This window comes from Sciurus vulgaris (genome assembly GCF_902686455.1).
Source record: "Sciurus vulgaris genome assembly, chromosome: 16".
Classification (NCBI taxonomy): Eukaryota; Metazoa; Chordata; class Mammalia; order Rodentia; family Sciuridae; genus Sciurus; species Sciurus vulgaris.
This window is the reverse complement of record NC_136477.1, coordinates 21,149,311-21,161,940: the sequence shown is the minus strand read 5'-3', so window position 1 is coordinate 21,161,940 and position 12,630 is coordinate 21,149,311. Positions and strand designations below refer to the sequence as shown.

Below are 12,630 nucleotides of genomic sequence, written 5' to 3'. Positions count from 1 at the left end.
TAACTAATGATAGATAGTTATGTTAAGACTGGTTCAAATGAGATTTCAAGGAAGGTAGATTTATAGAGTCACAGGAATACTAAAATGATTTGCTAGTAGAATCAAAACTTGCCTAGTTGTCCTATACAAGACAATGACCCTCATCTTTGGGGCTGCCCTTTCCGTGATTCAGAAAAACATCTGTGCTGCCATGGAATAAGAATTATTTGTATATCCTCAGACAAAAATCATTTGCATTGCTATCAGTTTTGCATGGGTTAACTTCTTCCCTTGCAGAGTTGTTAAATAGCTTAAACCTTAGTCAATAAGATGTCAAACAAAGGTACATATCCCTGGAAAATCAGATAATCCCCAGGGGGTATGGGCCTGCCAGACAATTCCAGTTTACACTGAAAATACACCCAGCAATCCCTTTTGCCTATTTCTAAGTTTGGGGTGATTTTTTAAAGCAGCGTTATTCATTATTCAGAAACAAAAGACTAGGAGGAGCATTAGTGGGACAATCATGGATTCTCTTGCCACTCGGCTGATTTGGTGATGATCTAGCAGCCAACAGATACATTCTCAGAAGATCCTCCCTTAAGGGTTCCAGGTGGACAGCAATTATATCCAAATGGGGTTTCCACACTGGAATCACCCATGGGTCCAGGCGGCGGGGCAGGGTAATATAATGAGTATGCATCCACAGGAGAGCAAGAAGCGTAAATACAAACCAAAGTTTTAAGGCATGAAAAAGCAAAGCAAGAGGGCACCTTACAGGTAAATCTGTCAGGACAGGAAGGACTGAACAATTCTATGAAGTGTGTGAGCAGTTGTATATGACGTCAATAAGATTATCCAGTTTCCTATCCTTAGTTGTCTGGGTACTGTTTATTGTTTTATATGCATGGGATGTGAAATGATGTGACATGTTAATATAATAGCATAAACATTTCTCACAGGGAGCCCTATGTGTGCTGTTTAATATTCCTGTATAAGACACTTTATTTTTGTGTCTGTTATATGAGTAAGTCAAATTTTGAATTTGTTGCATGTTTATTGTAATTTCTTTTTTTAGGACATTTGCTTTTCTCTGTCTCTTTACTCAGAGTTTGTACATGCTATCTCAATTCTATAGCCATCAAACCCAGGTAGGAAACAACCTCATCACTGTTGGGTTAGATCCAAAGCCAGCCATATTCAGCGTCTTAGGAGATGTAAGAGGTAATAGGGAGGATCCTCTTGTGCATGCGCAGCCTTCTGATTGACTCTAGGTCATCTCTCTTCTCAGTTGTTTTCCAAATCAGTGTGACACTCCTTCCCCTGCCCCCAGTAGGGGTGCCCTGGGGAACATAACGATTGCATTGGACTCACCTGGGTATTGCAGGACAGTCTCCCCATTCAAGAGCCTTTGCTTTATCACATCTGCAGAGACCCTTGCCATGTAGGTGATGTGTTTATAGGTTCCAAGAATTAGGACGTGGACATCTTTGGGAGGTTGTTATTCTGCTTACCACAAGCACTTTCTCCCTATTTCATAGAGTTGTTATGAGGACTAAACAAGTGAATGCTCATGAAGAACCCAGAATGGTGCCTGGAACAGACTAGATGCTCAGTAAATGCCCCACCTGAGCATAACTATGGAGTTTCGGTGTAGAGTCCTTATGGTGTTTAAATTGGAAAAGTGGGAAACCAACCAACCAACCTAAGGTTTTCTGGCTAATTCTGAGGAAGCCTGTCCATGACAGGTATTAGGAAAGAATAATTTAGATTATTTTATTTTATTTTTCATTTTTAAACGATATAATGTTTTGTTCTCAGTTGCTGATTTAAATTGTTTTTGGAGTGCTGCTTTTTTAAAGTCACCATTAAAGTATTATGACCTTAAGGAAAAAATAATAAATAGAATGCAAAAAATGTACCTTTGGAGCAAGTTAGTCCTGATCCAAGATTTTTCTATGAGGTAGATCTCCTTTGTTTGGATAACCATCTTCAAGCTGTCTTTAAAACATAAAACATTGGGCTGGGGTTGTGGCTCAGTGGTAGAGCGCTTGCCTAGCATGTGTGGGGCACTGGGTTCGATTCTCAATACCACATAAAAATAAATAAATAAATAAATGTCCATTGACAACTACAAAAAATTATAAAAGCATAAAACATTCTTATCGGCATTCTCTCTCCATGGTTTATTCCTAAATATAAACTTTAGAAATTAATTTTATAAAGCTAATTGATTTAGGAAGGAATATATCTAATATACTTTGTAAAGTATATTTAACCAAAAGTAACTCAAATATTAGTACTTTTCCTGTAACAACATTGTCGTAACTTTTTATTTTTTAATAAAAGATAGCTTCAGCCCTTAAATCTAGTTCTACCATAGCTGTGTACATGGGCATTTAGGGTAAGGATTGGATCAGAGCATTACTAATGTAATGGGAGCTGGTAAGTGTTTTGTTCCAAATAAGCACTGTCCACAGAATGTTCAGTTCCACTGCATAAAGAATCTCCTCTTGTTCTCACAAAACAAAAATATTTTCAGTAATAAATATGAACGTAAAGACCTTACTCGACACAACATTAATTGCACCTCTAGTTTAAAAAAAAAAAAAAAAAAAAGATTTTATTCTGTGGATATAGTTAGACAAAGAAGGATGCTTGCAGGTTATGCTTGAACATCCTGGGGGACTGTGGAGAGTCCCCTGATGGGAGTTTGTGTTTGGTCATCTCCGTGTTCTCAGTGGCAACTGGCACTAGTACTAATTCACCTGCCTAAGCTAGGTTTGCAGCATGGCTCCAGCTTCAGGAAGTGCACTGAAAGATCCCTGTGCAAACACGTGCCTCTTCCACTGTACACCTGTGGCTCAGGGAGTGGAGACAGTAACAAGTGAATGATGACCTTGGGGCCCCTTCCGAACTCAGTCCAAATTCAGGCCCATTCTGGATGGAATGGAGCAGGATGGATTTTGAGAGCAAGGTCCTTGAATGAGATCAACATGATGTTACTTAGTTAAGCATGCTTTTGTCAAGAGGAAGCAAATAGATCTTGAGAAAACCAATACCTGAAAATATATACTTTACCAGACTTCTGGAACCTGAAACTACTTAACAATAGACTCAGAAAAGATCTCAGGTAGGAAAAAAGCAGAGTGTGAGGAGAAGGAAGCAAGGAGAGTAATGGTGAGTAGTCAACAGCCTGGGAGTGGTGTGTTCATTTCCAGGGACCAAAGCATGCTGATGTGCATGCGTGCTGGAAGGCACTGGCACCTTGTGTGAAGGCTTAGGCCCAAGGAGGCCAGGGCAGGCAGGGTCCTCAGCAAGAGAGGAGAGACGGTGAAGGTTTGGAACAGGAGATCTGGTGGGGGCCAGGCACCACAGTTACTATACAGTGAAATAAGGATGATACTGCCCAGATCGTCCCCAAGGGAGCCCAAGGAGCCCCCAACAGCAGAGTATAGAGGGAAGAAACAAAAATGAGATGGAGCTTGTGCATGCATGTAATCCCAGCAACTCAGAAAGCTGAGGAAGGAAGATTGCAAGTTCAAGGCCAACCTGGCAATTTAGCAAGACTCGTCTCAAAATAAAAGAAAAAGGGCTGGGGGTGTAGCTCAGTGGTTGAGCCCTTGTCTAGCATGTGCACGACTCTCAGTTCCTTCCCGAAGACCACAAAAGAAGTTTTAAGTTTTTAATGGGATAATGGAGCATCTCTGCAAGTTTGACTCCTGTGAACGTGGCTTCTTCATGTTTGTAATGGTGTGCAATTCTGAAAGGCTTTCTAAAAGCTTCTGCTAACATATTAATCTAGCATTTAGTCCTTGATTAACTGGGAAATTCTCTTCCTTGGAATGACTCATTCTGATGTTGCCAGGTAACTGTTTTGAGGGAAGCAGTGGGTAAACCTCCTCCGAGTTCAGTGTGGTTTCTTTTTTGTTTTGTTTTGTTTTCTTATTTTTTCAGCATGTTTTCAAGTGTTGTAATGATTTCAGTCTTGATGAAGTTTGATTTAAAATTGCCAATATAAACAGTATTTTACAAATAAGGCTAGTTATCAACCAATGAATATAGAATTGCCTTCACTGGGTGACAGACAACATAGATGTCAACCAGGGACACATATCGTTAGTAAAGTTGTGTACAAATTATATCCTATTCACCAAGACTGTGCTTGCTTAAAAATCAGGGTGTCCATCACAGTAAATATTCAAAACTGAAACTCCAGGCATAGGGGAAGACCTGGCTTCAAGGGCAGCTGTAGGGCGGAGACAGTTGTATAGGAGACCTGGGGGCAGGGATTTGGGAAGTGGCTCCTGGGCTGCACAGCCTGTACCCACTGGGCTTCCTGGACCTGGGGCCTGGATTTTGACCAGCTCTACTGTGAGTCTCAAGCTGACTCTGCAGCCCCGGGGTGAGGCGGGTGAGGCGGACTGCAGTCTGTGGCTTCCTGCAGCTGCCGCACCTTTCATTTGAGACTGTTTCCTATGGTGTTTTGCCTCCTCCCTGGAGTCTTTTATTGGGGAAAAAACCTTGCTTTTGTGTCATGCTTTTATTTGTCTTTCATTCCACACCCAGGGTTTATTATAACGTGTAAATCTCTTAGGAGCACATATTCCTCATTGCTTTTAGTTACTTACAGCCTGAGAGATGCCAGGCCGTGTGGGAAATGTCGATGAGAAAATAAAGTCCTATTTGTTTTTGCAAATCTGCAGTACCGAGCATGGGCTTCTCCTGTATCCTCTGAGGTTTGCAGGGAGCAGGAGGCAGAGGTGGAGGTAAATAGTGCTCCCCCTCCTTTTATATATTATACAATTTTAGCTGTGGGTGGGTTTGGTATTTTTGTGTGTTTGAGTGAAAGTTTAGCCCTTGGATGAACTAAGTTACTAAATAATATTTGCCCTTCCCTCCGCTTTTCTTTTTTTCTTTTTGCAGTGCTGGTGATGAACTCAGGGCCTCACTGCATGCTAGGCAAGCACTCTCTTGGCGAGCTACGTTCCCAGCCTTGGGCCTTTCGTTTTACCTAAGTGGAACCTTTTTTCCCCAACCCCCTAATACAGGCAGTGATAAAGATAAGGAAATCATCTTTGGTTTATTAACCTAAAGTTTTTAGATCTAACGTACGTTTGTCCTATGTTTTGTCTCTATACTTATTTATGAATTCGGGGGGGCTATTTTGGAGGAAATAAATTCTTCAGTGCATGTCTTTCCTACCCCAGCTCTAGACTTCACAGGTTTAAATTTTTCAGTGGATGTACTTCACTTGTAAACCATGCCTTGTAAATCACAACCCAGAGATAGGTTAGACTCCCTAAATTTCCTGTAATTATGGGTTAGATATGTCTCTGAATCAGCCAGTTCCCAGCAGGAAATAGAGGGTGCACCCAAGAGGAGTCACTGAAGAAAATGTAATAAAGGGACTATTTGTACCAACTTCAGGGAGATTCAGAAAGGCTGGAAAACAACTGGCAGTGGCAACAGAAGGAAACCTGTACCTCCCACTGCCAGGCTCAGGGACAGCCTCAGGGAGCAGTTACAGGAACCTGGCAGAGCAGGAGTGGTAGCAGCAGGCGAGGCCTGCCCAAGAGGGCAGGGGCCACTGCCAGCGCACAGCCCCACCAGGAAGAAAGCCAGGGCACCTTTCATGGGTCAAACCCAGACAGAGGCGAGTGTCTGAGTTAACTGACACAGGCCAAAGAACAGGATGGAAAGAGGGCCTGGAGGGGCCGATGGACAGGAGTTAGCACCTTCCCTTATTGCAATTACTTTATTTCCCCCCTTTGCAGTACCAGAAATTGAACCCCTGGGCACTCTACCACTGAAACCACTGAGCTACATTCTCAGCCTTTTTAGTTTTTATTGTGAGATACAGTCTTGCTAAGTTGTTGAGGCTGGCCTCACTTGCAGTCCTCCTGCCAGAGTTACCGGGGTTACAGGTGTGCACCACCATGCCCTGCAGAATTATTTAAAAAAAAAAAAAAATTGTGGAAGGATGGTACTGAGGATTGAACCCAAGGCTTTGTGCATGCCAAGCACATAGTATACCATTAAAAAAAAAATTAAAACAACTTTTATCAAGTCAGGGTATTTTAATGCCCAACCCTCAGTACTTACTGCCTTCTTGGACCAGGTGGCACCTGAATGTCATAAAGCAGTAAATGTAGATGACAGGTATTTATTTTAAATAGAGATAGAAACTAACTAGAACTCTGTGAGGGAATCTTCGCAAAAGTTAGGATTGCATGTTCTATTGGCCAAATGAACCCCTGGAGCCAAAGTTCCAGAGTAGTTACCTTGTGGGGAGCAGATGTTGATTGATAGAAAGCATAAGAGTTTCCTGGGTTATTGAAAATGTTCTGTATCCTGAGGGTTATATGAATGTTGACCTGTGCAAAAATTCGTCACTGGTACACTTAAGATTTATTCCTTTTATGTATGTTACACCTCAATTTAAGTAAACTTTTTTATAAATAGTTGCTAAAATAGTTTAGTTTCTAGAGACCTGAGTTCTGACCCTCTCTGTGTCACTCACTGACAGTGGAAACTTAGATAAATTAACTTCTCTAATCTTCAAAATCCTTATCTGCAATATGAGGGTAAGAATATACTTAGCTCAGAAAGTGGTTGTGAGAATTAAGGACCCATCCCTAGTCATCCACTCAGCATAGCAGCTGGTACATGGTAATCCCTCAATCAAAGTTAACAATTTTATTAAAATTAATACATGTGTTTCCTCTACATTTTGCTAAATTCAAAGTAGGTTCCATTGTTTGTTTTTTCTGTTTACTAAAGTTTCTAACCCTTCTGGTTCATTCTTTCTTTCAACAAGCTCACTAGAAGAGTGCTTGCCTAGTATGCTTAAGGCCTGGGCACCATCCCCAGTGCTGCAAAATAATAATGATGATGATGATGGAAGAAGAAGACATCAAAGTTGAGTTAGACACATGCTTAAGCCTTCCTTCCCAGCCTGTTGTAATGATATGCAAGAACAGAGGCAGTCCACCTGTTTTTTTGACAGCTTGCTAGTAGTTTCCTGGCCAAGCCGGCCTCCTGGGAGATGCCTTTAGGCCTCAGAGCAGAGCTGCTACATTCACAGTTTTTTTCCCACATGCTGGAAAACACCTTGAAGTGATCCTAGTAACAGCTGTCACCAGCTTACATCATTTTGTCTCCTAAATTTTCCAGGCCTTGGTTAACTGGGACCCAGTGGATCAGACAGTGCTTGCCAATGAGCAGGTGGATGAACATGGCTGTTCATGGCGCTCTGGAGCAAAGGTGGAACAGAAGTACCTCAAGCAGTGGTTTATTAAAACAACCGCTTACGCAAAGGTGAGTGTCCTGGTCCTGCCTGATGAGTCGGCAGTTACACCAAGATCTTCTGAGTGTTGGGAAGCCCGCTGTGGGGACGCTGAAGTAGGGGCCCCCAGAGCCATGGTGGACAGATGGGAAGCAGACAGGCCTCAGCTACACCCACCCTGAGGGTAATGGGTTTGCATCACAGTTTTAAGAATGGCACACTGTTGTCCATTGTTTGCTGATCTTTGAACTCGCTGCTACCGAGAGTTTTAGAAAAATATCTGTTAATTACATCAGCAATTATATATCAAAAAATGAATTATATATTTTTTAAAAAGTGAAAAATGTCTCATTCTGTATGGTTCTGATAAGACCTACAGAAGGAGAGGATGACATTTCAGAGGGCACGAGGAAGATCCTCTGGAAGCAGTGAGGAGATGGCCAGCTCCCTCCAGGAAGGCCAGAGTGAGGAGAAAGAAGCCGAGGACCAAAGCTCTGGTGCCGACTCCCCATGTCCCTGATTGACAGTGTCAACTGGCCTTAGTTTTCTCATCAGTAAAATAAGAGGGTTGGGCCAGGCAGCCGAAAGTGTCTTCTGTGTTCATAGATTCAAGGCAAAGCCAACAATTGTAAGCAGGGACTTGGTTATTAAATCAGTCACCTGAGCAAAATTATATGCTGGAACCACTCTGGGGGTGTCCCGTGAGCTCACCAGATCCCAGATTAGTCACCACAGCAGCCCAGTTGCTCTGACAGACAAGGTGCTGGTCTGAAGCAGACTTTGGGTCAGATCCTGCAGTTCTTATGTGCAAAGAAGGCACAAAGTTCCGAATGACCTGCAATCACTCACTGCAAAGCTGCTGAATTAGAACTGCAGTCCACCTACTCACAATACCCATGCCATATGGAAGTGTGACCTCCGGTTTTCACACTCAAAGACAAATCTTAAATGAGACTCTTTCCCATTATAATTTATTCAGAATGCAGCAGAGACTAGCATATGGACTCGGGAAAGTGCTCATTAGAACTTGTTACACAGTGCCCTGCTCCTTTTAAGCACAGTAATATTGGAGTCCGAAGGAGAAGAACAAAGCTGGGATGTTGCTTTCCGTGCCATCTCAGGCAGAGGGAGCCCCTGTCTGCTGACAGCTGGGGTCTGCCACATTACTGGGAGGACGCCAGGTCACCTCATGGACCTGTGAGATGATTTTGTAATAGGCATTATTGGAAAGACCACCTAATTAGCTCTTTTGTTTTGACCTCTGCCTCTAGTTGGAAATGTAATAACCTAACTGAGAGGCATTATTCTTTAAATTGTCAGCTGTGAATTTTCAACTGTTCAGCAGAAATGGTTAGTTACCATGGTGACTCGCCTGGTTCTTACTGAACTCCTGTGCAGATTTATTGAAAAAGCTGTCTTTAGAGGTCATTGCTGAAAATCAGAAGAGAGAGAGCAGGGCTTCATGAGGGCTAACAGAAAACAATTACTAGGGAATGAGAGCAGAACAGAGACACCAGAAGGCTGCACAGTACAGGGACACCTTGGAGTGATCGCCTAGCCAATTATATATAGTTGAGACCACACCAAGGCCATATATTAGAAATATATATGACACCCTAACACTGAGGACAAAATCAAAATAGATTTGCCTTAATAAAAAATAAAAGCAAGGCTGAGGGGTTCAAAATAAATTTCTGGAACAAAACTCAAAGGGGAACAACATAAAGCACACTCCCTACAAGGTTTCATCTGCAATGTTGAACATGTAATAAAAAATTACTAGATTTGCAGAGAAACAGTAAATATTGACCCATAATCAAGAAAAAAACATAGCCCAATAGAAATAGACCCTGAGATGACCCAGATGTTGGAATTAGAAGATTAAGCCAAAAGCATTTGTTATATAAATGGCCTGAGACTTAAAGGATAAGATGGTCTATAATGAGTGGGAAGAGGGGGACTCTCAGAAGAGAGTGGAAATTGTTTTAAAAAATGAACCAGTTGGAAATCTAGAGCAGAAAAGCACAGTATCTGAAATGAACAATTCACTGGGCTGCAGAAGGATAAGAGCTAAGTAGACCATAAAGCTGGGGGAGTACCCTCTCCCCATTTAGGAAACAGCATGTGTGGTGTCTCTAAAACAGAAATATAGGAGATGGCATTGAGACGTTGAAAAGACTATAGCTTTCTGAGAGCCAAGTGGGGAGAGGTGCAGAGGGGCTGGATCAGGCCTTTTTGGTCTTGAGGAGTTTGGACTTTACCATGGGGAGCATATGTAACCACTAAAAGACTCTGAGGTGGAGTACGACACGGTGGGACCTGTTTTTGTAAGATCACTATGGAAAGCACAAGGCAGATACAGAGAGAGCAGTTAGGGTGGTGTTGTAATGGCCGGGCACGCACATTTAGACTCAGGTAGCAGCCGCAGAGAGAAGTGAGCCGGTTAGGGAAATATTCAGGAGGCTGAGTCCATGGAACTCGGTGATATGCTGGATGACAGGCCCGCAATGGCAGCATCAAGGAAGACCCTGGCTTGAACGGTTGGTGGATGATTATGCCTCTCACTGAGGCAGGGACTCCTGGAAGAGGCATCATCCTGACCCTTTTGAGTTTAAGGTGACTGGCAGATATTTGAGAAAAGATGTAAATTAATAGGTGCTTAGAAAATTAGGTCCAGAATTTCAAAGATCAGACAAGGGAGAACTTCTGCTCTAACACGAGGTATCTGGACAGGGGCGTGACTCAGTGGTAGAGCTCTCACCTAGCATTCACAAGGCCCTGAGTTCTATCCCAAGAACCACAATCAAATTAAAAATAAATAAGTAAAACAAAACAGAATAACAAAGAGGTGCTACTGTATAGATAAGGATAAGATGTTGAATTGGTTGCAATGCTTTCAGCTGCAAGTAATGGAAAACCCAAGTCATGATAACTTACGTGGATAAGTTGCTTTTTGCACTTAGCAAGCCTTAGTTGCTGGAACTGAGCTAGGATAGGGCTCTGACTTGTCATCTCAGTGGTTCTCTTGTCCTTTTCCTTCCTGCTTGTGATCTTATGGTTGCAAGGTGGCTGCTGCACCTCCAGATGTCACATCTGCGTTCAAAACAGAAGCAGAAAAGGGACAATGTAAGTGAATTCTTCTTGTCTGGAAAGCAAGAACTTTCCCCAGAACCTCCAGTTGTATCCAGTTGATGTTCCATCAGCCCTAATTATGTCATATGGCCACCCTCGGTTTCAAAGGATAGTAGGAAATCAGGCTTGGTTTTTTTTAGCTTCTGTAGTTAAGGCGAATGGGGGAAGAAAATGGGCAGTGTGTGCTGGGATGGCCAGTGAGCCGGGCCCACCACACATACTTCAGAGCTTTGTATCTGCACCTGGTTTTCGAGCTCTGAGGGCTACCTCTGTGACATATGGCTGGTGGTCGACTTGGTAGCGTGATGTGTGGAGGAACCCGCCTTCCCTTCCCTTCCCTTCACTTACAGAGAAGTCCGAAATATTAAAACGCTTTGTTAAGACTGCTCTGTGGTATATGTGATTTTTCTCCTCTTACCCCATCCCACTCTTCTGGATTGTTTGTTCTGTGAGAATGAACGTGATTTCGGCCTCCCATTCTATGCAAAAGCAGCTTGCAGTAGGAGGCTCCAGAGCAGGTGAATTAATCTTGGCAGAGCTGTGTGGGTGGCAGCTCGTGGGCGGCAGTGGCGAGGCTAACCAGGGGAGGGTGGATCGGAGCCTTCCATCCAGAGGGCAAGAGGGACTCCTGCAGCAGGGTGACACACGGCAGGAGAGACAGACAGGTGGAGTCATTTGAACTCCACCGGACCTGGGATTTGGTTTCTGCTGGTACCTCCTCTGCCCTCTGCTGGCTGCACCACAGGCCTGCACCCTGGGCGCCAGGAAGAAGGACACAGCCACACCATGGTGCCACCTTAGCCTCACCAAATCATAGTTATGTTTTCCAAGTTTTCAGGAGTTACCTGGTAACATGGATGAAGTCTGTGTTCACCTTCTGTTCCCTATCTGCTCACCCTCTCTGGGCTCAGGCCTTTATTGACACCATCTTACTTGAACCTGTACAATAATCCTTAGAGGGTCCTGCTGTTAGTTACAGCTCTGGGATTCCAAGCTCTTCCCTGGCCATCTCTCCTGTTTCTCTGCATTTAGAAAACCATGGTGTTGCCACGTGATAGAGATGACAGAGGCAATTAGGTTTCCTGCCCACTTCTGGAATGTCCCCCCAAAGCCTGATCCCATCTGCTGAGGCCTCTATTAGATCAACTCTCTAAGACTACTTTGTTTGACTCTCTGTCCTTACTTCCTGTCCACACCCCACGGCCCTCCCTGTCAGGGAAGTAAAGAAAGACCATCAAGTGTGCCGTCAAGTGTGCCGCACTCTCTCCAGGGCCTTCAAGAAGGAGAGCGAACTTCTGAAGGGAACGCACTCTCCAGATCAGCACGCATACTCCGCAAACAGGAAGCTTCTCTCATTTTGTTTTGTTTCCAAGAGGGAAGGAATAACAGCAAAGGGAAAATGGAACAAATAAATTAATAGTATGTTTCTCAGGGTATACTGCCAATAAAATAAATAGTAAATTTATATAGAACTCAACATCAGAGTTTGCTTTAAACCCGGAGTAGCCTGTCTGAGCTGCTGGGCAGTTCCTTTGGGGTATGGAGCCTTCCTTCCCAAAGTGTTAGCCTGAACCCCAGGGGAGCAAAGAGATGGATTTGCCCCCTCAGACTCAGGGGTCTCAGAGTTTGCTAGGGAGGGCTGGCAGCTGTTGCCAGTGAGCCTCTTGAGTTTGGAGGGTCATTTTAAGTGTGAGTCCCCACACTTTAATCCCTGTCCTTATCTGAAAAAACAACAGCAGACAAACCCAAAACCCTCATGCCTGCCTTTCCTGCTGTTTAAAATTACAAAACTCATATGTTATCTAAAAACAAATTTTAAGGGATTGGGGCTGGGGGTGGAGCTCAGTGGTAGAGCACTTGCCTAGCATATGCGAGGCCCTGGGTTCCGTCCCTGGCACCACAAAAAAATAAAAATCAAAAAATTAAAGTATAAGGTATTACTTTATTTTAAGCAGCCCATATCCTGCCCTCCTCCCTGGGGGTGACTGCCACCCCAGGAGTGTGCCCCATCATTAAAGATGACTGACCCAGCCCACACCTCATTCTATAATTGAGACATCCATGCTCAGGACAGAGCCAGGATCCAGCTGGGTCCCCTCAGTCCCAGTCCTGCGTTCTTCCCATCTGCTCCTAAGGACTGGCTCCCCAGCAAACAAGCATTTCTGAGAACGTGTGCAGATAGTAGCCAGTGTGTGGCGGGGAGGCAGACTTGAGCAAGTTAGGAAACACAG

The 12,630-nt window shown here is 43.7% G+C and overlaps 1 protein-coding gene across 4 annotated transcripts in view; it reads left to right on the top strand.

The window, feature by feature from the left end:
• Nucleotides 1–12,630, top strand: part of LARS2 (leucyl-tRNA synthetase 2, mitochondrial) — a 146,494-nt gene that overhangs the window by 65,425 nt on the left and 68,439 nt on the right. For all 4 annotated transcript variants that reach the window (XM_079115451.1, XM_079115450.1, XM_079115453.1 and 1 more), the window contains exon 7: nt 7,156–7,299. In XM_079115451.1, the coding sequence (XP_078971577.1) occupies nt 7,156–7,299 (144 nt within the window). The remainder of the gene's footprint in view (nt 1–7,155; nt 7,300–12,630) is intronic.